Raw genomic sequence first — 26,759 nt, forward strand, 5'->3', positions numbered from 1 at the left:
AATGACTGACCATGTACAGTAGTAAGAATAGTCATTTATTTTCACCTAGTCTTTGTCCAGATCCTATTTATATTGGGCTAGTGAACACCTAATTACTGCCACCAGCTTCTACTGTTAGCTTTGGTATTACTATTTCAGATGGAGGATAGTGGATTTAAAACTGATCTGATCAGTGATACCCCAGGACATGCATAAGAACATAAGAAGAGTTTCAAACGAGCTGAGGCCATCTGGTAGTCATACTGTACATGGAATGTAAGTTGCAAGATATTGTCCATGGCACCATGTACTGTAGCATTTTAACACATTCTCCTTTATCCTCTTTATAGTGGTTGTGATAACTACTTCTGCACCCTCTGTAGGTACTGTAGTGTGGCTGTAAATATACTTGCTAGTCTCATTGCATGTTTTATATTGTCCATATACAGTAAGTTCACCAGCCGTCTGTTGCTGATGGGTGTTGGAAATTCCCAAAGTAGCTCATTTCCTCCATTGCAGGACATCACTCTGTAGAGATCCGCAACAGGGTCTTTATTTCCCAGTTACAACACATCACACACGCAGACCGGAACAAAAAACTACCACCACAAATCCAGATTTTTTTTATAACTACAACTATTTTATTACTATTGTTTTATTTAATCAATAGTTGCACAATGAGCTCTAAAACAATACAAACTACAAAAATCGCCTAGATTTTCACATGACCAACAATCATAGGACCATCAGGGTTTTTAAATACCCAGACAGGTAACAGAGATGGAGAGTACAACTGAGCAGGAAAAAAAAGTGCTTCCAGACAGATTTTTTTTTCTGAAAACTTCCCTTTACCTGAATTATAAGTTAGGACTGGGGAAAGAATAAGGACTGAGCAAGATGTACAGATTGAGATGTTCTACACTACCAATGCAGATCTGACCTGAATAAATTTTGTGCTTTCTTCAAATCACTTTTTAAACACCAGGTTGCTGCAACTGATCTTTTTACTGCACATTAAAAAGTAGGGCTTTTGATTCCATTATTACTCCATGTGGCAACAATGATGGCTTCAGGCTTTTAGGCAACTGGACAGCTGTGACTGTTTTTGGCATTTTGTTTTGGCTAAGTCCCACAATCTACTGTGCAGTGCAGCATGCAGTTTCATTTCTTCCTCTGTCCACTTGTTAACAGAAGTGCTGTGTTTAATAAAAATTCAGAACAAAACTTTTCCCCTGCCACATGGTCTATGAATATAGCCAAGCATAAAGGCTGGCTGCAGAAGCACACTTGTGTGTCTGTAGTGCTTGAGCAAGGCATGCTGGGTGATCTGTGGTGCCAAGTGATCCCTACATAGGACCTGGTGCCAGGGCTGAGTCTTAGGCTGCAGTACCCACAACGAGATCATTGCTTTGAGATTTGTCCCAATTCAAGGAAATGCAATGCAACATGATGTTGGTACTTGATTTAAAATGGGTTTCAGCGTTGCAAAAACGTTCTGATGTCAATGTTTTTATTAATGTGACAGTGACGTCTGAAAAAAAGAGGCGCTTATTACGAGTCCCGGACAACTGGGAACTCTAGCGTCGTAGCACAAGCAGCGCTTGGGTCTTATGCGCAGGTTAGTTTTCAGCTTTTTTCCTTTCTTTTGTTTCTACAGTATGTACACAGAGAAAAAAAGAAGATACTTTTCAAGGAGCCACTACATGATAACGTCTTCTAGAACACGACAGTGATTTCGAAAGCGAGGATGATTTCAAAAAAGAGTGGTGCTGCCGGGTCAACAGGGTGTTTCAGTATGTCACTAGCTGGTCTGTGTGCTGCCCAGGGTGACACACCAGAACCTTTTACATCCAGCTGCACAGACCTCACAGCGCAAAGGATTGACTTCTGCACCTGGTCTCCTCGGAGGGAGCTTGTGCTGAATTGTCACACCAAGTAAATTGCTTTCTTGCTCACACTCACAAAAAGATCCCTATCAGAGAATATAAGAGGCCTGTTTTTTTTCTAAAATTAGACGCTGGTCACGAATCTTTGAGCCTTGTTAAAAACAATAACTGACAGTGGAGAAAAAAAAACACATTCAACAATGGACTTGCAATTAATGCAGAATGTGTATCGTATGCGACTCTCCACTGAAGAATAACAGCTGCCGAAAACAACGAGTTCCTGTTCCTCTGCACTCTGAGGGTGTAGCTCTGGAATGGTGCTTACAAGATTCTGGTCCTGATCTCGGCCACATTAAAACACTTGGACCTATGGCCTTCTTTAAAACCTAAGGACGGGTCAGTTGTAAGCAGTAGGAGTCTTATCATATTTAAGATTAAACTCACAGGTGGAGCCTGTGTGAGACACAGGCAATACCAGATTTCCAGATTTTGTTTGGCATCACAGGTCACTGCAGGCAATGCACACTAAGCATGAACCACAGTGGCAGAATGCTCATGGTCTGGGTTGACTAAATATTTCACATGGACATTACTCATTCAATTATACCAATGGAACTGTTTCTTTCTGCTGGTGCTGTGCCTCCGTCTGGCTGGCCTGAGCATTCAGAACAAGGAAGCAAACTCTTTTAAACTCTTTTGACAATGATCAGCTGCACAAAAGGAGCAGGGGAGGAGGTGGGGGGGTGGTGGTGAGTCTCTGCTGCAAACAGTAGGAGGCTCTTATTCTCCCAACAGCTAAATTGCTGCACAATGAAATGTTTAACACCACATATTCATAAGAATTTTAGTCTTGTTTCAGGGAAGGAAAGGGAAAGAAAAAAAGTCACAGAATTTTAATCCCTTTTAAAGGGTTTAAAAGCTGAATTGGCTACACATTGGTGCATCAAACTGTTTGTTTTTCAGATTCAAAGTTTGATCTTCTTACTACAATCTTTTAAATACCCTGCTGTTGCCATAGCAGTATTTGCAGCTTAGCTACATGTTAATAGTTTGCCTCTGTCTCTCTCTAGGGCAACTGGGACACTAGGGTAACCCTGACAGAGGCAGCATTGTCAGCAGAGAGAGAGATATTCCTTTTACCAATGGCAAAGACTCTGAAATCTTACAGAAATGCAAATGCAATCTTTCTTTTCTATGATTTAGCAAGGCAGCATCTTACTGCTGCGTTTTGAATTGGCACAGTTTATCTTAACATTTGTTTAGCCGGTACAGCCCCCCCCCCACCTCCAAAACAAAACTGGCTCTGAGAGTGTGAAGAACAGTGGGAACAACGTAATAAATATCTTGACACTAATAGAAAAATACCCTGTTATTAGCGCACTATGAGCTACTGCAACATGAGGATATGTTCCCTGAGGAGACAGCCATCACGGGCACTCTCTTTGATAAAAAGAACCAAACTCGGTGGACAGGGATCTCTGCAGGGAAAAAAGACAGATAAAAAAGAAATTAAGAAATGGTTTTCAGTTTCCATGACCATGAAGATGACGGGGAAACTCTTCTTCGGCTGAGACATAACAAAATCACTGGACTTTTTTAGAGAAAGAGGTAAAAAAGCAGAACCATAAGCTATTTCTCTCTGCAGTTTTAAAACAACAGAACACTCCTGCCATTCCAGTGTTTAAATCGGGGAGTCTAAGAACCATTGATTTGGAAACCTAAAGCACCACATGTGAAAAATGTTTTCAGTATGCATTGTGCTGCAAAGTTGGGGCCACATAAGACAGTTGTACCAGTAGACTAGAAAACCTCATGCTTGTCTGGTTGGTAAAATGAATAGAACGACCTATTTCCCTGGAGAGATCCCAATCAGTATGAGGGCAAAAATACTTGACAAATACTACAAACACTAAAAAATCACATTGGTAGCAGTATTATAAACATACAGGTATTTTACCTTTATCGCAGACATCGTTCTTTTGCTAGGTTTCCTATTATGAATATTACATACTGACAAATATAAAGGTATAACATATTGAAACATGTGGAAAGGAAATTACTTTGAACGACCAAGAAACACACACAGACACAAAAATTACTGTAGGTGACTTTTGCAAAAATTCACTTGAAACGTAAAAAAAAAATATTAATGAGCAATAAACAATGGCTCACACCATAGAACTGCTTCAACATCCCTCTGAGGAGTCAAAGCATGAGCTCAGTCTTTCAGGAATGTTTATTGTCCCTCTACAGTAGTTACTTCACATGGAAATCCAAGAACAGTAACAAGTTTTACAGTACACATCACCACATTTCCCTCAAATCCATGTCATTACGTTGAAATATACTAAATAAGTACAGTTCGATCCATAATTGGATGTTACTTCCCTAAATTTCAGAGAACATTTGATATTCTGCACCAGTATTGGAAGCGGGCAATGTATCTACAGTATTCTGTTCAATCATGCTTAGAGCATGGGCAGTCTGCAATGTGTGCTACTGGACAGGTCATTACTGTACACTCTCAGGAATGATATCCCTGGGGCTTTTTTAAAACAAAAACACAGAAATTGAATGCATTTGGCTTTTAAAAAGTCCCCTCACACACACTTAATACAGTTGAAGGAGAACTACATTAAGTTTGTTCATTATTTATAATAACCTTTGATGGACTGGATGAATAACCTATGAAAGGAGAATGAGCTCTTTGTTCAGCTGGCATATATATATACAGAATATATATTCCCATATTCGGCAGTAAAGGCTTATGATCCGTTGCCTTTTCATGCTACTGCTGCTGTGCAGCATACAACGTAAAGGCAGAAAGGAATCATCCACGACAAATGTAGTTATGCAAAACAATAGAGAGATTGTGACAAATCCACTGAGAAACACAGAAGATGTTTACAAAACAGAAATATTTACCATTTAATGCATTTCCATCAGTGAATGCCCCTGATATTTCTTTCCCAGTCTATTGTTGTCGTAAGATCACACCGGGACCACCTGGCTGTTGTGACGAGGTAGGTAATCAGAAACCAGTTCCAGGCTGCATGTATCGCTTATTCTAAGGCTTAAAAAGCAAAGCTACAGAGATAACACTATTCACCGTATCCTAAGACTGTATCAAGACTGCAGATCATGAACTCATGGTTAAATAACCTCCACACCTCAGTCTCAAACAAATCTGAGTTTAACTTTGACAGGAGGGACTTGTTCATTCATTCCAGAATCCAGCTCAGCTGAGAACTCCAGTCCCTGTTAACTCCTGGTTGGAACTGATGAGTGAAAAATACTCCCTTGACTTTCTGATTTTTTTCAATACACGGGTATGTTATTTCTGACTCGGAATGCTCTATTTAAGCTGGCTCTCTGAGGGGGTTAGATATCTAGAGAGACTTGTGACTGACAGCCTGAGACCAGCCTAAGTGGGTTCTGACACTCTGCTAATTAATAGCTCCTCTCCAACAAAACAATTAGGGGGCTTTCTCTCTCCTTTCCTTATGGCTGGGGTGTCAACTTAAAATGACAAAGTGGCAATACCAAAGTCTGACTGATAGTATACAAGTGTTCTTGCACTGTCAATTAAATGTCCACAATTTCAGACCCCATCATTTTGAAATAGATCCATTTTAAAATGTACACTCTGCATTGCCCTGGCTGATTTAATAAATCTGTGCTTTAAATCTGATATCTCTGTACATAACTGCTGTTAAGCAAACACAATCTATACATATTCTGTATGTATACACACACATTTTGTACATATATTCTGTATATATACACGCATTTTGTATATACTGTATTTATATACATGCATTTTGTATATACTAAATATATACACACATTTTGTATATATTATATATGCATAAATGCATATGTATAAATGTATGTAGACGGATCAGTCAACAAAACAGAAATGATTTTTGACAGACCCACTAAATGCCCCTAACACTTGTTAACAGATGTAAAACTATCCTTACATTATTAGTAGGAGTGCACTGCATTTCTAACAGTCTTACAATGTGGAGAAGAAACAAATCTGCTGAAAAACTATACACAACATAGGCACCTGAAAAAATAAGGAACATCACCGAAAAAACCTTCACAAAAACAATTTCGAACACCGTCCTGTTTGGACAGTGTCACTAGGCGCCATCAAATCCATGAGTAAGATTCCCAGTAGAGGGAAGCAAGGATCCTGTGACAGAAATTCGATTCATATATATTTATATACGTATATATATATAAAAAATAAGAACAACAATCTGAGGTAGAACATTGCCTTCAGTGTTTGGAAGTGCTTTACGTTGGAAACTTTTTTTTTGTTTTTGTTTTTTTTTTTAATAGCGGATGTGTGGATCGATGGCTGAGGTAGTGCTGAACCTGTTCTGACCGAGCGAGTGCTGTGTAAATCATTGAGCACAAAGGGAAGACGCACATTCCTGCTGCCTCCCTGACAACATTCATTCCGGCTGAGGTAGGTTTCTGTTGCGTATCCTAGGGTTTCTTAGCCAAGTCTGTAACAGCCTTCATGTAGGCAAAAACCACTAATATCACTCAGCAAAAAAAAAGAAAAAAAAAACATTAGAAAAAAGAGTCCTGAGACAGAATGTCAGATCCCTGGAAGGAGGCCCTTTCCTGGCCAGGATTGTGGAATCATTGGTAGGCTGAGGCTGGCAGGACTTGTCATTTCAAGGAGGCCCAAGTCATAGGTCCAGGACTGCCAATGTAAAATAAAAACAACAGGCCTGTAATACAATACCTTTGTGAACAAAGTTGTTTTTTTTACACTAAAGAGATGTATCCAGCCCTCATTCCGTGTGCGGCAGGCAGACGATGGGACCGAGGGACAAAAAGTACAAGAAAATGTCATTTGTCTTTTGTCCAGTGACACTGTCACTATACACTGTCCATTGCAAAACACATAGAAGGCTGGAGTGTCTGAGTACGGCTTTCTCAAGGGTACTTTAAGTCGACAATCTTCGCATGAAAAAAAAAAACTATGACATACTTAAATTGACCTGAGAATGATGAGTCAAAGAAGAGACACTGTGAGAAAGTATCCTACAAGAGGCAGAGAGTGAGACTTGGCGTTTATCCTTCATCCTGGGTTGTGTTCTGCCTGTTGCAGCCATCTCCCCCTGGTGGAGAGTCTTCAAACTGCGGCTCTTCCACCATGCTGAACTCGTCCAGGGGCAAGGTGGAAATTTGCGTCTCATCGTGCGAGGTAGCTGGGATATGGTCCGTCTGCCCAGAAAAACACAGACAAAGTTAACAACACAGTTTCACAAAACACAGCAGACCTGAAGCCTTTGTACACAAAGCCCGGCACTCTGCAATCCTTGACAACATATAATACCCTGGCCTAGTGCATCCTGCAGGGTTTGGCGTCCTTAGTCTTGCAGAAGGGTATTGTTTCTACCACGGAGTCAGAATTATTTGGAAAAATGCGACAATTACAGTGTGTGTGTGAGGGGGATTTTACAATAAACATTGGGGTCCTAAAGCAATGAGCTTTTCACATTTGAAATCCTTTGCCAGCTGCAGTGCAAACCGTGGCCCGTTGCTACAGTAACCTTTTACTACTGAGAGATTCTGACCTTTACGTTTGCTTATCTGCCGTGGGTAATGGCACAGTACCTACATGACATATCTATGACAGCCTGACAAATGATGAATTCTGCAGCCTTTCTCCCGAATCAGCCTGTGTGCATTTGCCAACTGATCCACTCCAAAGGAGCTCATCCATTGTTATTGGTCTGCTAGGGTACATACAGTCCTTCTCTTCTTAAGTACATGCTTACCCCTCTGTGGGATCACACTCAGAATAAATGGTTGCGTATTTTTGACCTGAGCAGCATATCTTTAGCCTGTGGTGGGATTTGCCTGCTTTCGGGGCCCCAGTTCTCACCATGTCTGCCTTATCCCGTTGCTCTCGGAGGGATGGTCCCGGGAACAGCTGCTCCAGCTCGTTGGTGTCGTTGAGTTTCCCGGCACTGCAGGCTGCCTCGTGCTCTCTCCGGCTGACGCCGTTCAGCACCAGGAGCCCAGAGCCACCTCTGTTGGGATTGCGGGCTGCCTGTGGAGTGTGAAGCTGGTCCTGCATGTTCTTGCACATCATGAGCCTGTGGAGAGACAGTGGACAGCGTTACTGCCGGCCTCCCGGTCCCTTCCGATCGGGCTTCAGCTCACCGCACCAGAAATGGCACCTTCATCACAGTCGCCGAAACCTCAGTTCAGCACTGTTCTCCTGAACATGCAGTTCTGCAACAACAATGCTTATATGCTGAAAATCAGAATTTCTAAGATCCATATTTTGCCTAATCACACAAGGCTAAATCGGCCAAAGGCCCTGTACAAGAACAGTCATGGGGTTCAGCATGGGTGCATACAACAGGCTGCATCTTTAACCCTGATGATGTCTCTGTATGTACTGACTGCCCGAATTTAATCTGTCCAAGTCTAGAACTTCAGAATTGGTAAATAATTGAGCTCTTTGGATTTACATTGCTTTCATGCAATGTAACAACTTTCATGCAGCTTTCATGCAGTACCACAGCCTATGTTTTTCGTATCACACCTACTGAGGTGAAATGTGAATAATTTCACCTAGAAAGGATCTTAGAACAAAAGGCCCTTTAGAAGACGCACAGCACGGAAGCCTCTCACACAAGAATTCCCTCTTTTAACAAAAAATCCTTTCTCATTGTTTGTAGAATGACAAAGCCCAGAGCCAGGAGAGGTTCTCATTATAGGGCTGTTTTAAATCTTGATCAGTCAAAAAAGGGCTGCAAGGCTCAGAGCTTCACTGACCACACAGCTCCATTTATATCTGTATGCAATGCAGCAATGCAAGTGCCAGGGATTTCACAGAATTAGCAGTCATAGCCCACTTAAGTGAACATAAAGTGTTGCGATGATGGGGCATAGATAGTTTAAATACTGAGGAGCTTCATTCAGCTGCTTCTGTTTAGGAAATTACAGTAGAGCGCATTAGTTCTGTTTTGAAAGACAAAGTCCAGACGGGACAGATTGTATGGGAAGAGTAGATCACACCTGTCCTGCTATTCCACTACCCTTGAGATGTGTCTCTGTGCAAGAACGCTGCTAGCCAGCTGGCAGCCTACCTTCCTCGATAGCCAAACATGAGGAACAGGACACAGAAGATGATGCAGGTGACTCCAATGTGGATTCCTATGAGGATGCCAGGGGTTGATGTTTTGCTTTGCTCATCTTTCACGCAGTCACAGGGGGTGTTCAGCACTGGGGAGAGGATGTGGAGGACATAGCACAGCGTGAGTAGAAACACAGTACGGAAAACGTGTCCACCTAAAGCCTAATACCCAACCACCCACTGCTGCCGACCAAAGAGAAGAAAAAAAGAGAAGAAAAAAAGAGAAGAAAAACGACAGCCAAACGCCACTCATCTCATTGCATTTTAATAATTTACTGCACAGGCAAAAAACTGCTGATGAATACAACCCACTGCTTGCACAGCTGCCCCCCAATCTCACCTGATCGCTCAATGGCCTCCCGCAGTGAGACGAAGCGCACTGTGGAATTCCCGTCTCCGTGATGGTTGAAGGCCAGGAGCTTCACCTCGTACACCACTGAAGGGTCTACCAATCAGCAACAGAGCTCTGAGTCACACAGCTGGGAGGTACTTCTGTCTCATAGCATGATGTCAATTTTGCACCATTCAGGCATGCACAACCCAGGGTGTCTACACCGAAGAGGCACTGTCTCTAACAAGATTCACCACTAGCTTGCTGGGAGAAACAAAAGCCAATATGTGCAACACATGATGTCTCCCAAACCATCGCGGCATAGAAACGGGAAACACTAGGCAGCATTTTTCAGCCGGACTGATGATGCCAGTGATACGTGAAGAGGGCACAGCAGGAAAGAGTCTCAGGATCCAGCCTCTGCACACGAGGCCAGCTAATATGAAGCCTGTGATGTCCCTTGCAGAGCAGTGTTGAGCACCCAGTGTTCACACACAGAGCCTTCCAGCCCCGCCCACCCCCACCGCAGGACAGGAGCAGGACTCACCGAGCTGCGTGATGTTGTAGGAGGTGACGTTCCTGGACAGCAGCAGCGGCCCAGTGAAGTGAGTAGCATGAACCTTGCGGTAATACAGCTTGAAGCCCTCGTGGAGACCCAGCTTAATGGAAGGCTCCCAGGTGGCCTGAACCGACGTGCTGTTTAAAACTTTAATAAAGAGCGATGGAGTGGCTGGAACTGAAACAAAGAAGAGAACAGTAACTCCTCTGCCTAATGCTGAGGACAAGAGCAAATTATTTGTTTTTATTGGTAGCATATATCATTCTGAAATGAAGCAAAGAAGCTTGAGAACTGTGGGCTTGTGAACCTTAAGGCCAATACAGCCTGTAAACGGAAGATCAACGGAATTATTTTTACATTTAAGTGAGATTATCCGAAACCTGCAGAAAAAAAATCAACCCACTGGCTAAGTCTTTTATACTGCTACGACGGATTACACATAGGAGTACAGTATACACCTTGGAAACGGGGATGCATTTCAAAAAGGAAAGTCTTACTAAATCCCTGAATATTCAAAAGTCCCAACCTAAATCTTTACGCAAATCAGTTCGTGAGGCTTAATGGCTTGTGAATACCCCATCAATTGGGGCATTCAGTGATGCGCAGCCCTGGGAAATGTATTGCACTGTATAGTCCATGTCATATACTGTACATGGCGGTGTAGTGGCTCTGTGGCTAAGGATCTGCGCTTGTGGCTGGAAAGTTGCCGGTTCGTATCCCGCGGCCGGCAGAGAAATCCTACTCCATAGTGCCCCTGAGCAAGGCCCTCAACCCCGACTACTCCAGGGGCGCCCTATAAATGGCTGACCCTGCGCTTTGACCCCAAGCTCTTCTCCCTGTCTGTGTGTCTCATGGAGAGCAAAGATAAATTCCTAATACAAGAAATTGTATATGGCTTATAAAGTGATCTCTTATACACCAGATTCTCAGGTATTGGGGAGCCACCCTCTGCCTGTAGTGCTGCGGTTTTCTGGGGTTCAAAGAGCTGGATGAGTAGCTTTACTCTATACATTAGAAAACAACGCAGGACTCCCAGGTACACATCACAACTGGCAGATCCCAGCTCTGTTTACGTCTCCTCCTTTCCACCCTCAAGGGAGCTGTACAAACCCCACGAAGGAAATATCCTGAAGCAAAGCTGAAACAGATTGGGCAGCGAGTGCTTTGGCCTTCGCCGAGTCAGGGCTCCAGATTCGAGAGGGGATGTGACCCGGGAGGCTGGCGCAAGCCAAACGCCGCCCGACTGTGGAGCGGGCCCCCACCTTCGCCCAGCGTGCTCTCCACGGCGCTCTCCGAGGGCTTGCTGGCGCCGCGGGAGGTGTAGGCCTTCACGTAGAAGGTGTAGCTGGTGGAGGGCTGCAGGTCGCCCACCACCTGCTGCAGCGTGTTCTTGCTGACGGCCTCCTGGTACTCCATCTCCACGGGGTCTGGGAGAGACACGAGGGGGGCACAAACACCGCATTGTAGAAGCTCGTTAAATTAAAACCTAGCACTCGCCCCCCGATTGAACATCAGGCCTAGTTCAGACCAGCGCGCGCTGTGCTTGTATCTACCAAACTCCCTGTGCTATCTGGGTTTCTGTCTTTAGTTGGTAATTAAAGTATTTCCTCTTCTGAGGCCTCCGAGGGTTTTAACGGGCCATCTGATAGGGATTTGCAAGAACCGCTGTGGCCACAGAACTGCCTGGGTAAGTTCTGCTGGCCTAAACAATACAAAAATAAACACTAGAAAGGAGAAAAAAAACTGGATAATGTGATTAATTCAGATTTAATTAAGAGCCTTTAATCATCTGGCTCAGGCAAATGAGAAATAAGTATCATATGAGGCTGATCAATTAGGCACTGGAGTAGCTTGTATTAGCTTGACATTATTGCGTTTAAAACTCTGAATCTGGGTTGTACCCCGGCATCCTGAGCTAAGGGCTATGCCGCTTATTTTAAGACATTGCTGTTACCCCTTTGAACATGCAGACCTGCTTTCCAAAGCAGTTTGGCCTTCAATCCTTAGATTGCTGCAGAAAAAGAGAGTCATACATGTACCAGTCCCCACCAGGAATGTGTGTTTGGATTTCAACCTGCACTTGATTTGGAGGTTTTGTCTTCGCTGCTTGGCAACAACATACAGCACGAACTGAACATTGAAACAATTTCTAATGATTCTCAATGCTTATGTTAAAATATACCTTAATTTAATTGTAAAATGCAATTATATATTTTCCTTTGTAGCCTGTCTTATATCCTATCTCACGAAACGTCTTTGGTGGTTTCTCGTCTGTGTGGTAAAAACAAGGACCGGGAGTCCTATTCCAGCTGTAAACTCAGTTCTGAAGGCCTTACTGTAACCTAACACTGCTATTACGCAACACAATTACAATGTTCTTTTAGGCAGTGAAGAAGAAGATGATGATGAAGATGAAAATGCTTGTTGCACTGCTGTTTTTTGCTCTGTTTTTTTCCAGCAGCCATCTTACCTCCAGTCTTGCGGATGTGCAGCACATATCCTATGATGTCTTGCGTGTTCTGGACGGGCTCTTTCCAGGACACCTGGATGGCAGTGGGGGAGACAGTGGTGGCACGGACGCTGTGGGGGGAGCCGGGGAGCCCATCGGCCCAGAGCACAGTGAGGCGCGCGCTGGCCTGCGTGGAGCCCGCGCTGTTCTCCGCAATGCACTGGTAAATGGCCTCGTCCTCCTGGCTGATCCCATAGATCGTCAGGGTGCTGCGAACGAGGAAGAGGAGGATGCTCACAGAGTGAAAACGAAAAGGAAGCCGTGAGTACAGCATCATCCCACAATGCACTGCCCTGCCCTGGTTCTTGACGTGTACCGCCCATCTTAGCCTGTTCTGGGACAGCTGCAACATAAGACAGGAGGCTGCTCAGACCTTGTGCTTGTGTGGGTGCAAACAGCTTATTGATCACAGATGTCAGCACTGAGTTTTGAGACACAGGAATAAGACCCATATGTGGACACTTAGGATTTCAATGTAAATGACTTGTAATTAGACACGAAAATCTGCTCATTATTTCACATTGGCTTTTTCATCACACCTCTATTTAACGGCTTACTTGGAAGAATTTTTCTTCAACTCATCTGAACCCTGCCTGGTACTTTTAGCTCATTCCAGACAAAACCATATCAATATATGTAATTGTCTTACTCACTATTGGGAATTTTGAAATGTATTGAATTTTTTATATGTATTCAAATTGTAATATTATGTTATTGCACTTGGCTCTGTATGTATTTATCTTCTTGAAGTCGCCCTGAATAAGGACATCTTATGACTAAATACAAATTATAATAATAAAACATAACCAGTATACATCAAAGCAGTTTCTGTCAAAACAAAGAAAACAAACAGAGGATCCAGATTGATTCAAAACTTTAACCCATCAATCACATATCAAAATGACAAAAAATGACATGACCCTCACCATGACCGGCGTTATTATATATACTGTACTGTTAGCAAGTGAGCAGAAGTTTTGATTTCATCCCAGACTCTGGACAGCAAAGACTGTCCTTATCTTGGTTTAAAACGAACTTCCTCTGGGCATCTGGCTGAGCCAGCAGCCTTGACCACAGACACAGCACCAGCCCAGTGGCAGTGAGTGAGGTAGTCCCAGCCCATCAGTCCCCCACAACCACCTCCATGAAAACTGCAAGAGGAGTATTAGGGGAGTATTAGAGCTGAATACATAATGAGATACTTTGCTCCTCTAATCCTTGGGCTAAAAAAAATAAAACATTTAACAGTTAAACAAATCACTTGAGAGTTAGAATGTGTAAATCAGCCTGCAGCCCATTTTAATTTCAACTGCAGATGATTGGAATCCATTATTTTTATTATTTTTCTGAACAGCTTTTGCTGCAAGGAGCACTTTCATTTTATTGAATCAAAAGGGGTCATAAACAAAAAAAATGGGTTCGCTTTAGTTTTTCATGTTTAAAGTACTGTGCATTTATTGTATTGTGTCTTTTGCAACCACATTTTATTATTATTGTTGTTGTTATTATTATTATTATTATTATACTGTGCCTTTCTATTACACTTTCTTCTTAGTATTGGGATCCCTTGGGTGATCCGTCTAGGATCAATATCTACATTAAAAAAATCCTTATCCCAGCTTTCTTCTTATGCTTCTCAGAACTTCCTTTAGGTCTCGAAGGCATTTTTCAAACGGTGCTGAAACACAAAGTTAAATATGCTTTCTTTCCCTTCCGAGTTCTCCCATTCAGCGAAGCAGGGCTCAATACAGATGAGCTGAGTGGCACCAGTCACCTCTATTCAAACCCATTTCTATGGGATCAATCTCGGAGAGAAAAAGAGAATGAGAGAAGATCAGGCTTTCCTCTGCATGGCCACAGCCGAGCAGCACCCTGCCGGCTGAAGACAGGGGTTCCGCTCTGTGTTTCAAACGCGCTCTTTATTTGGTAACAAAGTTCTTATTTTCCAGACCACCAGTGCAAACTGCAGGGGCAGAGAAAATGTGTTGGAGCAAAAACAGAAAATCAAAATATACTGTTGCTTAACACAAACTGGCTCCCCAGTGATACTGCAGTGCATTTTATAAAATGTAAGGAATCATCCAGTTCACAGTTGCCCTTAAACCTTGGAAGACAAAAACCTAAGATTTGCTTTTGTTTGAAATGTTTCTATTTCTCTCCAAAATGATTTGCATAATGCACTGCCAGTTCATATTGGAAACTTTGATTTTGGATATGTGCATACTTAAACACATGCACTGTGTAGTAAGAACCTCCCAGTAACGTATAATACATGCAAGTATAATGTTCGACATAGAGAATCTTTTTTATTAAGAAACCTTAACCTGGCGTAGTGCTTTTAAAATGTGATTTAGATACACTTGGTGCTGTGCGCGGTGATGAGACAAAGGCCCCAGAGGTGAAAACCCAGCCCACGTGACTCTGGCTGTCAGTTACTGGGAGGTAAAAAAACACTGCCTGGCGACAATTTAAAAAAAATAATTACTCCAATCTCCAAGGCAAAAAAAAACAGCCTTTTCTGAGCATTGCTGAAAAGAGGCATCACAGGGGTGACTGCTGTGGGTGAGTGGGTGGTGGGGAGGAAGGGCTCCTGACATGCAGAGAGCAGGCGGCTCTGTTGGACTGTGCTGATCCCTGTAAGCCCTGTGGCACTGGGTCAGGACGGACCAGCCTGGGAGAGGTGCTAACAGGAATTAGGAAGCTCTATTTACACCTCAGGCAGCTCAAGAGGCAATCCTCTCGAATCCTCTGCGATTTTATTAGGACACGTTCCAGTCCTACTCAAAACATTCCATTTTCCAATCCACACTGGTGCTGCAAAGCAGCTGGGGTCTCTGTGTGGAAGATAAATTGGCCTGGTTTTCAGCCAGGAGCTGTGTTTTATGTTCCAGGGCTTATCCCTGTCTCTCTTGCACTGGCACCCCAGTATATTCTAGGATACAAAAGCCTTGACTTAGTCACCATGCAATAAAATACCAAAACTGCAATGCAAAATTGATCATGTACTCCAAGCCATCTTAACTATATAAAAACAGATGGATTAGATGCAACACCTTATAATATGTAAAAGCTTTTGCATGTTTTACACGCAATCGTTTGACCATGGACACTGCTATAGAGTTTATCTCTTTTCATTTTTACTATTGCTGTGTTTGCTTTTTGAGACTTTACAACTAAATAAAACCTTACAGCTTTTTTGTTTAGAATGCAAGGGGTTTCATACTGAAGTTACTTATCGGGTTCAAACAAAAATCTTTGAGGAGGACCCATCTGGGATGAACCCCACTCAAGTCAGGGCAGAATCACTTTCACAGAATCACTTTCTAGTCCAGCTAGGACTCCAGGATTAAAAAGTCTTTGTTCAGCCCCTAGTTTTACACCAGCCTGTGACTGCATCCCAAGGCAAATATGACCTTTGACCTGGAGGTGCCTGCAGCCCCCCCCCCCTCCCTGTCCCAGTCGTCTTGCCCAGCGAGAGGCTCTGATGTGGTGGATGAATGAAGTGTTGCTCGCCAGGCTGCTTGACCAGACGCCAGTCACAGCCCTGCAGGCCCCCTGGGAGCATTAAGAATGAGGCTGGAGCTCTAGGTATCCTGGGATATTTCAAAGGCACTGCATATTTCACTGGGGCACCAGTGCCACTTTAGCGTGTCTATCCAAGTTCAACGGTGCAAATGGTTTGATTCATGGCTTGTGAAATTCCACACCCACAGTCAACATTCCGTCCCCTTCCAGCCCCTCCACTCTGTCCAGCTCGGTGCTTCTTTCTTCTCTCCCTCTCCTGCTTGTGCGCCGCTGTCCCCATCGCCCTCCTGCTCCCCGCTCCGCCCACACACCCTAGAACCATCCTCCCACCACGTCCTCCGCATCCTGCAGCCCTGGGCACCCCAGGGTGCCACACACACTGGGAAAGCAGAACAATGTGAAGCAGCAGGACAGGGCATTGGAAGAGACCCACATTCACACAGACAGGAGCAAAGAAAAAGTCATACCAAACGCACGCCTGCACAAGATTAAACTGAACATCAAATTACATTGACACGCAACACGAAACAAAACGAAACTGAGCATTTCCAGTTAGCATGCAAAGACTTTAGGGAAAAAAAAATCCCAACTGCTGTTTAAAGAAAGTAAAAATGTTTTCCTTTCCACAATTAAAGTGATGTCTAACATCTTCTTTAAGTTATTCAGACCTATCAGAGACCAGTACAGAACATAAACTCAGTCAACGTGCTGTTTATGTTATCTTTTTTATTGCATTGGCAGTTTAGGCAGACTATCATTATAAATGCCTCATAAAAGCAGTTAATAGATGTGAGTCGAAGATCTGCCTGAAAGCTGTGAAAGCAGTAAGAATGTGTCTAAGCTATCCATGTGTTTTCTGAACTCCACAAGATCAAAGTCAGCAGATGCATGCTGTGTGAGAGAATCTGCAGGGGGCTTACGACTGTGTACAGTATGTACCTCTGAAATGCACAATGAGTAACTAATATTTCACTATCAGCACAGCACTACAGAAGATCATTTTCAACAGAAGTGTACAAAGCTAAAGTTGTTACTCAGAACATTATTTTAAAATCCTGTTTTATACATTTTGTAGTATAAAACTTACAAGGCGCTGTAGACAATCAACAGTATCACTTTGCAGTACAGGACAGCAAACTCTCTGGTGAAATAACACTCAGGTGGAAACACAGCCCTTGTTTCCAGCATGCATGCAATCAATACAGAGATAAAAGTTTATTGCTGGAAAACCTGTAAGTGAATTTTCTCAAATCCATCCTTTTATTTCTCGTATGCTGAGAAAATCGTGTGCAAAAGGCCAACTCTGCCAACCGAATGCGAAGTGGAAAATTTCACAAGTGAAAACTGAATAATGCAGCATCTGCACCAATGGATCTGAACACGTCTGACTGCTGCTGTTCACACAAGGGGGGAGATTTTTTTTTTTTAAAAGCCCTGCTCAGATAATTAAAATATGCTTAACCAGGACATAAATAGTTGGGAATCACATAAGCAGACACAAACACAGGACAAAAAAAATCCTTTGTAGTCCCCAAAATGAGCCTGATTAGACCATCTGCTCTTGTGGATTTCCTTTGTACTGACAGCAGATTGATACCGTCATTTACTCATCAGTTCAAAACCACTTCACAGATAGCTCAGGCAAGGGCTGTTTTGTTAGGTGCCGGCGATGTTTGTGAAACTGCCAATCAGCAGTTTGCAGCAGAATGCACTAACAGCCAGTAATGAAAGGCAGTCGGGGCCGTGTCAGTTTCTCACCAAGCTGGTCTGCAGAAGAAAGGGGCAGTGAGGGGAGGGGACGGAGAGGCAGAGTCTTTGAAGAGGGGGCACATTGAGAAGCTGTCTCCCGGCTCTCACGAGGCGATCAAGATGACTGATTGCGGAAGGGTCAAGGGTCAAAGCCAGCGCCCCTCGTCCCAGCATTTGTTTGGACCTCCGAAAGGGTTAGTCTTGACAAGGAAAAAAAAAAAGCTCTCCAGCAATTCAACAGCACAAACAAGGAGCTCACCGGACCTGAATGATATCACCGCGCACTAAAAAGAAGCTTTCTCCCCCCAGCCAAAGGGACATTTAATGAAATTAATAACAGTTTTTTTTTTACAGATGGAAAATCCCCTACAATGGCTGAGAGTGTTTCAAGTGTTGCCCATTAAACCTCTGCCTACACCCTCTGCATTCTTATCAGGGGAAAGCTGGCTACAGAAATCTAGCACATGTCAGCTGTGAATCCTGATGTGCTGTACATTTTCCTGTACAGTAGTTTAAGTGTGAGCAATTTTCCACCAGATTAGGGAATCGTGCACATTCACTTTCTAAATAAGTGGCAGGACCTTAAAATCTGAAAAACTGCTTTGTTTCCTGTTTGCTTTCTTCTGCAGAACATAAACATTCAACATTATTCAGCTCTGAGCTATGGACGGCTGTTTCAAATGTTCTCATTGACACTGACGGGCTTGAATAAACATTCTAAAAGCAAAAAGCACTTGCTATAACGTGCTGCCATATTAATGAAACTTTTATGCATATAAGGGAGTTTAAAAAATGCACGCTTCCTTATTCAGGTCACTTGTCATTCATTAGTTCCTAATATTCCCCCAAGTGTGCCGATTACATCGAACACCAAGGATCCGCAAATGAAACAGCCTTTTATTCTCTGTGAAGTAACGAACATCTTAGGAACAAAACCAATTTAGCCTGCAATGTAAATATAATAATGTACCGATAAAACAGAGGAGAAATACATCAATATAAGCAACTTAAAAAAAAACATTTGTCAGGGAAATGAAACAATATTGCCATCTCCCTAGCAATCACTCTAGCAATACTGTCGGCTCTCTCGAATCTGCCTTTTGTTTTGTAAAGCCACCAACAGCATCTATCATTGCAGTGTCTGTCCTTAAAGGCAGATCCTAGGCGCTCCTGCAAGCCTAATCAATACACTGGCCTTCCAGCTCATGAACCTCCCCAGAAGGTCAATACCACAGGAGGCTGTGAGTGCAGGATGGGTTGGAGCTGGAGAGGCAGGGGAAGGACACACGCAGGGCTCTGCGTCTGCACTTCTGCGTGGGCCGCGTGTCGGCCCCTCACACAGCCGAGGACGCCCTCAGGGGATCGCTCAACAACGTGGAAAAAATCCCAAACCTTCACCCAGCGCAGTCCACGTCACAGGCCAGATTTTGCTGAGCTAGTTATTTTGGTGTTTGCAGAATATTGGTTGTTCGGATCGATAAAAAACATTTTATTCCTTTATTTCAGACTGCAAAAGATATATACTGTATAGATGTGTATTTGTAATGTCCTCAGGAAAGGAGCGAGTTGAATTGAACGCATTTTTCAAACCTGGTTTATTATTATATACAGTACAGTGCATGTAATTCAATAATAAATATACAATGTACAGTATATCAATTGCTATTAAGCAAATTGCCCTTTTCTCATTCCCCTTCCTATGTTTAAGTGCCAATTAGTTAACGATGCTGCAGGCGCAGCAAAGCCACGGACTTGCAGCCAGTCAATCCTATTAAGGGAAGGGTGATGTATGAATAGAGGTCAAGGGTCAAGGTGACATCACTGGGGCCTGCACCGTGCCTTGGCCTGCCTCCTCTCTTCTCTGAGTGAGAAACAGCCATCAGTATAACACACCCCTTGGGGCCCTGCTGCTCAATCAATACAGGAGAACTGGACCAGCCTGTGCTTCAGCAAAGCAGGTTTTTAGTTGGACAGCTCGTTACAGCTATAGCTAGAAGAGGGACAGAAACACGGGAGAAAAATTACCCCAGGAACCAATTATGGCCTCTGAACCCCTCTGCATGCTTTCTAGATCTATACAAGGCTAGCTTCAGATTTTGGAGGCATTAAATTTCTCATTATGATCTGCAAAGTACTTGCTTCCTTTCCTTGAGTTACATTGATTTTTTTTTTCAAAAAATCATTATCAACTCATAAAAGTAAAGACAGCCTCAGCTCTGCTTGTCTGGCGAACCTAGTACAGTTGTCTAAATGCACATCATTGCTCTGAGAGAGAATCCTTGCTTTCCAGCCTGTGCTTTTCTGTTCAGTGTATATAAGCATGTTCAGGGGGGATATATATAATTGTACACCTTCTGTAATATAAAAAAGGGTGTCAACTCCAGTCGTTCAAATTTAAGTGCTGCAAGAGCAGAAGCATCCAGATTTGAACCGGATTTAAGACCCAGGCTTTGCCTTCAGTGCTGAAATGTTTAGACAAAAAACCTGGGAGACCTTTTAATACCTATTGCTCTTTAAAATATTGAGAAGCACTTTCAAAAAGTAACTTCCATCTTATCCTCATGAAAACTTCTGTTGCCTAATTAAAAATAATAGCAGCACCTATCAATGGTCACGAAGGGCTAAATCCAATAGTCCTTAATGCTTTATAAAGAGGAAAAACAGATTGGAAACATTGATTTCTGGGCAATTTCCTGCTCTTTAGTGAAAAACTTTCCTGCAGTAGGCTATTGGTTCACTGCAGAAACAAAGCTCTCTCTTGAGGATCTTTATTGTGTACCAAGCCCCCTGTGCTTAGCTAGACCCCTTGTCTACCTCCCAGAAAGCCCTTCAGATTGTAACCTGAGCCCTTAAGGCTCATCTCCCATCCTCTCCCTCCTTATAGTCTCTCAGAGCAGCTACTTCATCCTCTTTCATGTAACCTGCAATCTCCTCCTGAGAACATCAGCCTGTTCTCTCCTCACTACACACAGCCCATGAAAGCCCCTTGTAATTGGCCAGTTATTGGTTTCAGCTTAGGCCCTTTCCTCTCATCTCTCATCCAGGCTCTCAGGATGTAACCTGCACGCTGTACACTCTTTCCCTTCTTCTCCTCTGTGGCCAATCACAGTGACACTTAGAAACCATATCTAAGTTGTGGAAAGGAGAGGCAAATCCCCCTTCCCCAGTTTAGAAACTGGATCTTACACACTGTTCCTTGTTACCTGCACACCTTACCTTCCACTCCACATGGAAAGGATAGTGCCCTGGATCAGTCCCTTGTCCAAGACTCCTTTCAGTGCCAACGTCAAGTGTAAAAATGGCGTGCATATGACTCACCTGTTGTTATTCCTCAGCTTCACATGGCCACCAGGCTCCAAGATCTGTCCGTTCTTCAGCCAGGTGAGCTGTGGCATGGGTTCGCCCTGTGCCAGGCAGGTGAAGATTGCAGTGGTGCCAATGGGCCGAGAGATGGATTGGGGTGACTGCACAAACTCTGCAGGTGCTGAGAGAAGGAGGGGGAGGAAATTACCCATTCGTTGATTGAAATTGATAAAAGGAGACAAGATGTTTTGTGTGATCTCTCCCCTAAAGATGAGTTTTTATCTGGCTAGAAATGAGCAATGCTAAACTGCACTCAATGGTCAGACTCAAATGGTTATGAATGGTTATGTTACTGTAACTGACCCAAATTTGTCACAGTTACGTCAGATGATCACATAGAGAAGACAACAACAATCTGCATAAATGCTCATTTTGAGTGTATAAACCCTGCTCTATGGGAACACTATTGATGCTGTGCAGCAGATAGTGAATTGACCAGGATGGACTTTGCAATCAATTTCACTGCTGTCACCAGGATCTGAGAGGAAATGTGTTTATCTAAATGCTGAACAGTGTTTCACAACATTTACTAAACTCATCAATACTCAAGAGGTCTGTTAATGTCTGCATATTGGCACAGTTCATAATGCTGCCCTGTCAGGGCTGTTATATTCTTTGTCTAGCAGTTTAATATTTTCTATTTCTCAATGAATCACAAGATACTAAGACAGCAAGAATCACACTGAAAATTAAAAAGAAAGAAGCAAGAAAGTAAGTATAAGATAGCTTCAGTATCAGTATATTGATATAAAACAGCAGAAATGTTATTACTGATAGTAACTATGGTGGCAGGTGGGTGAGTCTGTGGTCTGTGCTTTGAAAAGCACACCCTAGGAGACTGAAAGACCCTCTAAGTTATTCAGACTGTTCCACTTTATAGTGCACTCAGCTGTACTGAACAGACCTGTACTGCACAGTACTGTACCATACTGTAGTGCACAGGTCATTGCTACATAACTACTTTACTACGCAGTATAAAAGTGTGGACTGTACATTATAATAGTACACATGTATTGTTCACATCATATTACTGTATTACACTGTTCAACACAGCACTGTACTATACTGTACTGCACTGTACTACAGTGCATTACTACAGCATAGTACTAATATAATACACCACAGCATACTATAGCATACTGCACAATACTATAATATAGTACACAACACCACACTATAGCATACAGCACTGATTTGTGCTGCACAGCGTGCTAACACTGAGCACACAGCCAACCATAGCAGCAAAAAGTGCCTACAGAAAATCTCTGTTTCAGTCATGACTGTCTGTCCTGTGCCTGCAACAAGAGCTGGAAAAAAGCGATGTTCAATTTTGCTTTCATTTTCACATCCTGACGGATCTTTTGTCAAATTCAATTCAAAGGGGCCCCCCGGAAAACCAGGTCTGTAAAGTGTCTATATTGCAAGCACTAGGGGCCAGGCATGCTTCAGGCAGAGCTGTCAGACAGCTGTCAGTGTCGGGGTTCTGAAGGCTCGTCTCTGGGGTGTGGGAGGGGTGGTCACACACTCTGATTCCTGACAGCACACTGGTGGTTCTCTCTCCACCACCTCACTTGGAGGTGACGGACGGATTTCTCTTTTTTATACTACCACGGCCTTCAAAAACAGCCATAACGGAATTAAGCTCCAATTGGTCTCACCCCTGTTGCGCCTTCTGTAGACCATGACCTTCAGGAGTTGTAGGACAGATGATAACAAGATGCAGATAAATCACTCATTTTGGCTGCAATATTAAAGATGCATGCAGTACTTGGTCATGGCTAGCCACAAAACATAAAATAAGCAAAATAAACTAAGAAAAAAAACCTGCAATTCTCCAGAACAGGGTCTGGTGGGTGTATTTTTCCTATCCGGTCAGCAGGCTGCTCCCACCCCCGTCTTCAGCCAATCAGCCACCAGCTCCCCCCCCCCTGCCTCTCCCACACTGGCCTTTCCTCATCCCTCCTGCTGCAGGTTCCAAACGCGGCCCGGTCTCAGGGGAGAAAACGGCTTCCACTCCCTCCCCAGCTCCCACACTTCTCAACTCTCCCAGGAGGGCTTTACTGGCACAACATGGGCTGCCATAGCCGTCACGATTAGCAAAGATTTACAAATACCCGGGACGGTGACATCACATTATTTGAGAACACACTCTGTTCCTCAGGCTGTGCCAGGACATCACATGCCAGGCTGCAGCTCAATGGAGTTTCCTCGCCCCTCCTCTTGTAGGATTGACAGCCTCGCCCTCATCTCCTCACTCACACCTTCCTCCCTCTTCCCTCTCCCTGCAGGGCCCGGACATCTGGACCGGAATGTGCATCTCTTTCCCCACTTGTCCTTCCCTCCCTCCCTGGCCCTCTCTCTCCTGCTGGCCCAGTGTTTGCTGCAGCCTCACTCCATTGTGCCGCTCTGCCAGCGTCACCGTCCTGGCACGGGCACAACGTCCCTCCTCTGCTGCTCGGGAGTTTCATGCAAAATATTGAATTTCCTGGGGTATTTTTTGTCAATGAGAAGACAACGTGGAAATACAGTTCATACAGAATCCCCTACCCCCCTTACCTCACCCCAAGCCGTAGTGCACACTGTATACAATGAAGTCAAACACAAAACAAGCACTGCCTTTGATCTTCAACTGCCTGCACGACAACCATCGGCCAGGGGACGGTGCGTCAGGAGAAGCTCAGAAGCCAGCGGATGCTGTGCGGACTGCCTCTCCCCATTATCTAAATTACATGCCACCCAACCATCGTCAATACAAGGCAGAGACAGATGAGAACGCTGGTCATGTGGTGTCAGTCCATGCTGATCACGCGCTATTTACATACTGTGAGCAGGGTATTAGAGGCGAAAAAAAAGCTGTTAAGAGCCGGATTACCTTGATGACAGTTGTGAAAAACAGGCTTTAAAAAAGAACAAGAAAGGAGAGAATCCAATCTGGACGAGATTACAAATTACAGAAAAGGGAATTAAACTGGTGCTGATAAACAGCCAAAGGCACTGCAGTCTCTTCTACTGACATTTCTCCCAAAGCAATGAAGGATTATTTCCAGCAGGCACAGTGATGAATCATTCTTTTGTTTAACCACCGCTTGGTTACCTTCAATTGTTAAAGCGAGCCCGCTGAGAAGCCGCAGGTAACTTGGTACTTTATTTCTACATAATCAGACAGTCCTCAGTTTTACTGATTATGATTACTCCTCTTACTGTTCATAATAAATTGTCCAAAGCTGCTTCATTAAACCATTTTAAGTGTAACAGTGCACCATTTCCACTAGAACGAGAACAGAGATTTCTCATTAAAGTGTAAGTTTCATTCAGCTCTCTGATTTTACTGCTGCATTTGAGAGTCCAGAAGTGCTTGTTTACACGGCACGCAATCTCTCCCCACTGACAGGACTGCTGCTGATGTTTTATATCATGAATGAAAAGGCAGGCCCAAGACTACAGGGCCAGCCACTGACGCGCACTGTGCAAATATGATTGCTCCTCTCCGAAGTAAATGAAGTGTGTAGAAAGCAGAGGCCGATGGCCATCTGGTCATGCACAGCACATCAATTCTCTTATGACATTACACTGCTAATAAACACCATACACTACAGCGAGGAGTTAATGGACTGCCACTGTATATTGCCCCCTTTTCTTTGATTCACAAGCCAAGACAAATAAAGTCAGCCTCCTGCTTTTTTGTAGGTGGGAAATACGGACTGGATTTCAGCACATGGTGTGCAGGGGCAGGCGACCAATTGAAAAGAGGACTTTGTGAACGCTCTGGGGGTATTTAACAGGAGTAAATAACGCCTCATGGGCTTATAAAACATCTGTAAGCTGTAAAGTAAACTGCCCGTGACAAACGCAAAAGGGGGCAATATTTCCATCACCTGCCTGCGTAGCAGGACTCTGGGCGATGTCACGTGAGCTACTGAAACGAGAAAAAAATAAAACTTCCCGATGACAGCAGTTCACATCCATCAGCTTTAGGGGAAAGAGGAACGCAGTGTTGCAGCAGTGAGCAGTGATTTAGGTACCTGCATCTTAGCTTCGTGTACCAACTATTTATGGCATCGTAGAATTTCTAAACAGGATCTGGGAAAAAAAATGGAAGACAGGAACCCCTCTCAACAGCTCTCATTGTCAACAAGTAATCCCTTTAATGATATCATATGAAAGGCCGACAGCTGTTGCTCCTTAATTAAATACCGATGCCGCAGGTAAACAAATATACAATTAACTAGTGGGTCAGTTTAACGAGGCGAGCTCTGGAACCCGGATCTCTGGGAGAAAATAAAATATTGAACAGGAAGGGATCTATAGACACTGACCGCGTGCTGCTGGCTCAGGAGAAGTTCAGTCTCATATTTCTCCAGCCTTGGTAATGAAACTGGCCCCCGACACCTTGCTCGATGACAAGTACGCTCCATTATTGATAGAGAGGCTGTCTTTGCCTCCTCGGTGAGGAGTTCAATTAGTCCACTTGGGGGCTACATGCATAACTCTGGGTTCGGGGGTGCGGGTGGTCAATACTGAGTGATTAAACCAATCAAAATGTGGACTCCCTGGGGGGCCCCAGGAGCTCGGGGAGCTGAGTAATCAAGGCAGGATTAGCACCTGCGCAGCTCAGCTCAATACGCAGCGGGCTGGAAAGTGGTTTCTGTCAGATTTGATGTCAAAATCCTCACTCATATTAACGGCTCACCTCAAAGACTTAAGCCTTGAACTTGCAGCCTCATCAGACCTCTATTCTCGGCGCTCAGAGAGTTTCGCTACCCGGGGCCGAGCTGGCGTTTTCTCAAGCTCTCAGCCCGACGGAGAGCTGCAGAAAAACCTCTCCGAGAGCATGGATTTCACACCACCGCTACACGCCTGTGCTTTCGGCTAACTCGGCTCCCAGGGGGAAACAACACAATCTACAGAGAGCTCTCCGACTTCCCCGTGCCCCCGTCTGGCCCAGACATTTCTAATGAACGCCAAAAAAAAAAAGAGCAGCCCAGCTGGGCAAAAAAAAAAAAGTGAAATCAGAATTTCCGTTTGGCTTTGATGTGGGTCAAAACCTGCCCTCCCACATCTGTTGGCGCTCACCACAGAGATGAAAAAACTATGTTAATAAAGAAAAATGCCCACCCCTCCCCGACTCTCTGCTACAAGAGAAACCCTGACTGGCCCTCGTCCCCGCCGAGGCCCACAGCGGGCACCGTGCCCCTCACCTTGCACCACGAGCCGGCCCTGGGCAGTCCTGCGCACCCGCGTCCCAGGCTTGTTGGCGGCGCACACGTACACTCCGGAGTGCTGCACCCTCAGGTCCGAGATCATCAGATTCCCCGTGCCCAGCACCTGGATGCCCTCCACGCCGATCGGACGCCCGTCTGCGTCGGGCACAAGAACACGGGAAGGGTTAGAAACACCGCAAAGCGGAACTACAGGGACCCCAGGCCTCTGAGCTCAGTGACCCCCCCCTCAGGCCAGGCTGCAACAGATGCTTGTCGGTGACTCTGTCTCTCTCCAGGGGATAGAAGCTCAGTTATTTATCACCAAGTTATTTTTTTTTTAATCTAAGTATTTTATGACTAAACATTTGCAGGCAAGTAAAAAAAAAGGGTGGAACACAATCAGATCAAAGCAGCGATATCATAAAATACTGCACGTAGTATAAACGACAAAGGATACACTGGAATGAGCCAGGCAGCGGA

At 44.1% G+C, this 26,759-nt stretch overlaps 1 protein-coding gene across 2 annotated transcripts in view; it reads right to left on the bottom strand.

Moving 5' to 3' along the window:
- Positions 1-4,047: 4,047 nt before the first annotated feature.
- igdcc3 (immunoglobulin superfamily, DCC subclass, member 3) overlaps positions 4,048-26,759 on the bottom strand; it is a 74,137-nt gene continuing 51,425 nt past the window's right edge. For both annotated transcript variants that reach the window (XM_088641037.1, XM_088641036.1), the window contains exons 6-14: positions 26,277-26,435; positions 21,034-21,199; positions 12,403-12,650; positions 11,195-11,359; positions 9,921-10,109; positions 9,383-9,487; positions 8,996-9,131; positions 7,780-7,993; positions 4,048-7,115 (exon numbers count right to left, since the gene is read on the bottom strand). In XM_088641037.1, coding sequence (XP_088497163.1) covers positions 6,963-7,115; positions 7,780-7,993; positions 8,996-9,131; positions 9,383-9,487; positions 9,921-10,109; positions 11,195-11,359; positions 12,403-12,650; positions 21,034-21,199; positions 26,277-26,435 — 1,535 coding nt within the window. In that variant the 3' untranslated portion in view covers positions 4,048-6,962. The remainder of the gene's footprint in view (positions 7,116-7,779; positions 7,994-8,995; positions 9,132-9,382; positions 9,488-9,920; positions 10,110-11,194; positions 11,360-12,402; positions 12,651-21,033; positions 21,200-26,276; positions 26,436-26,759) is intronic.

The sequence above is a fragment of the Lepisosteus platostomus genome, chromosome 7 (genome assembly GCF_059453375.1).
Source record: "Lepisosteus platostomus isolate fLepPlt1 chromosome 7, fLepPlt1.hap1, whole genome shotgun sequence".
Taxonomy (NCBI): domain Eukaryota; kingdom Metazoa; phylum Chordata; class Actinopteri; order Semionotiformes; family Lepisosteidae; genus Lepisosteus; species Lepisosteus platostomus.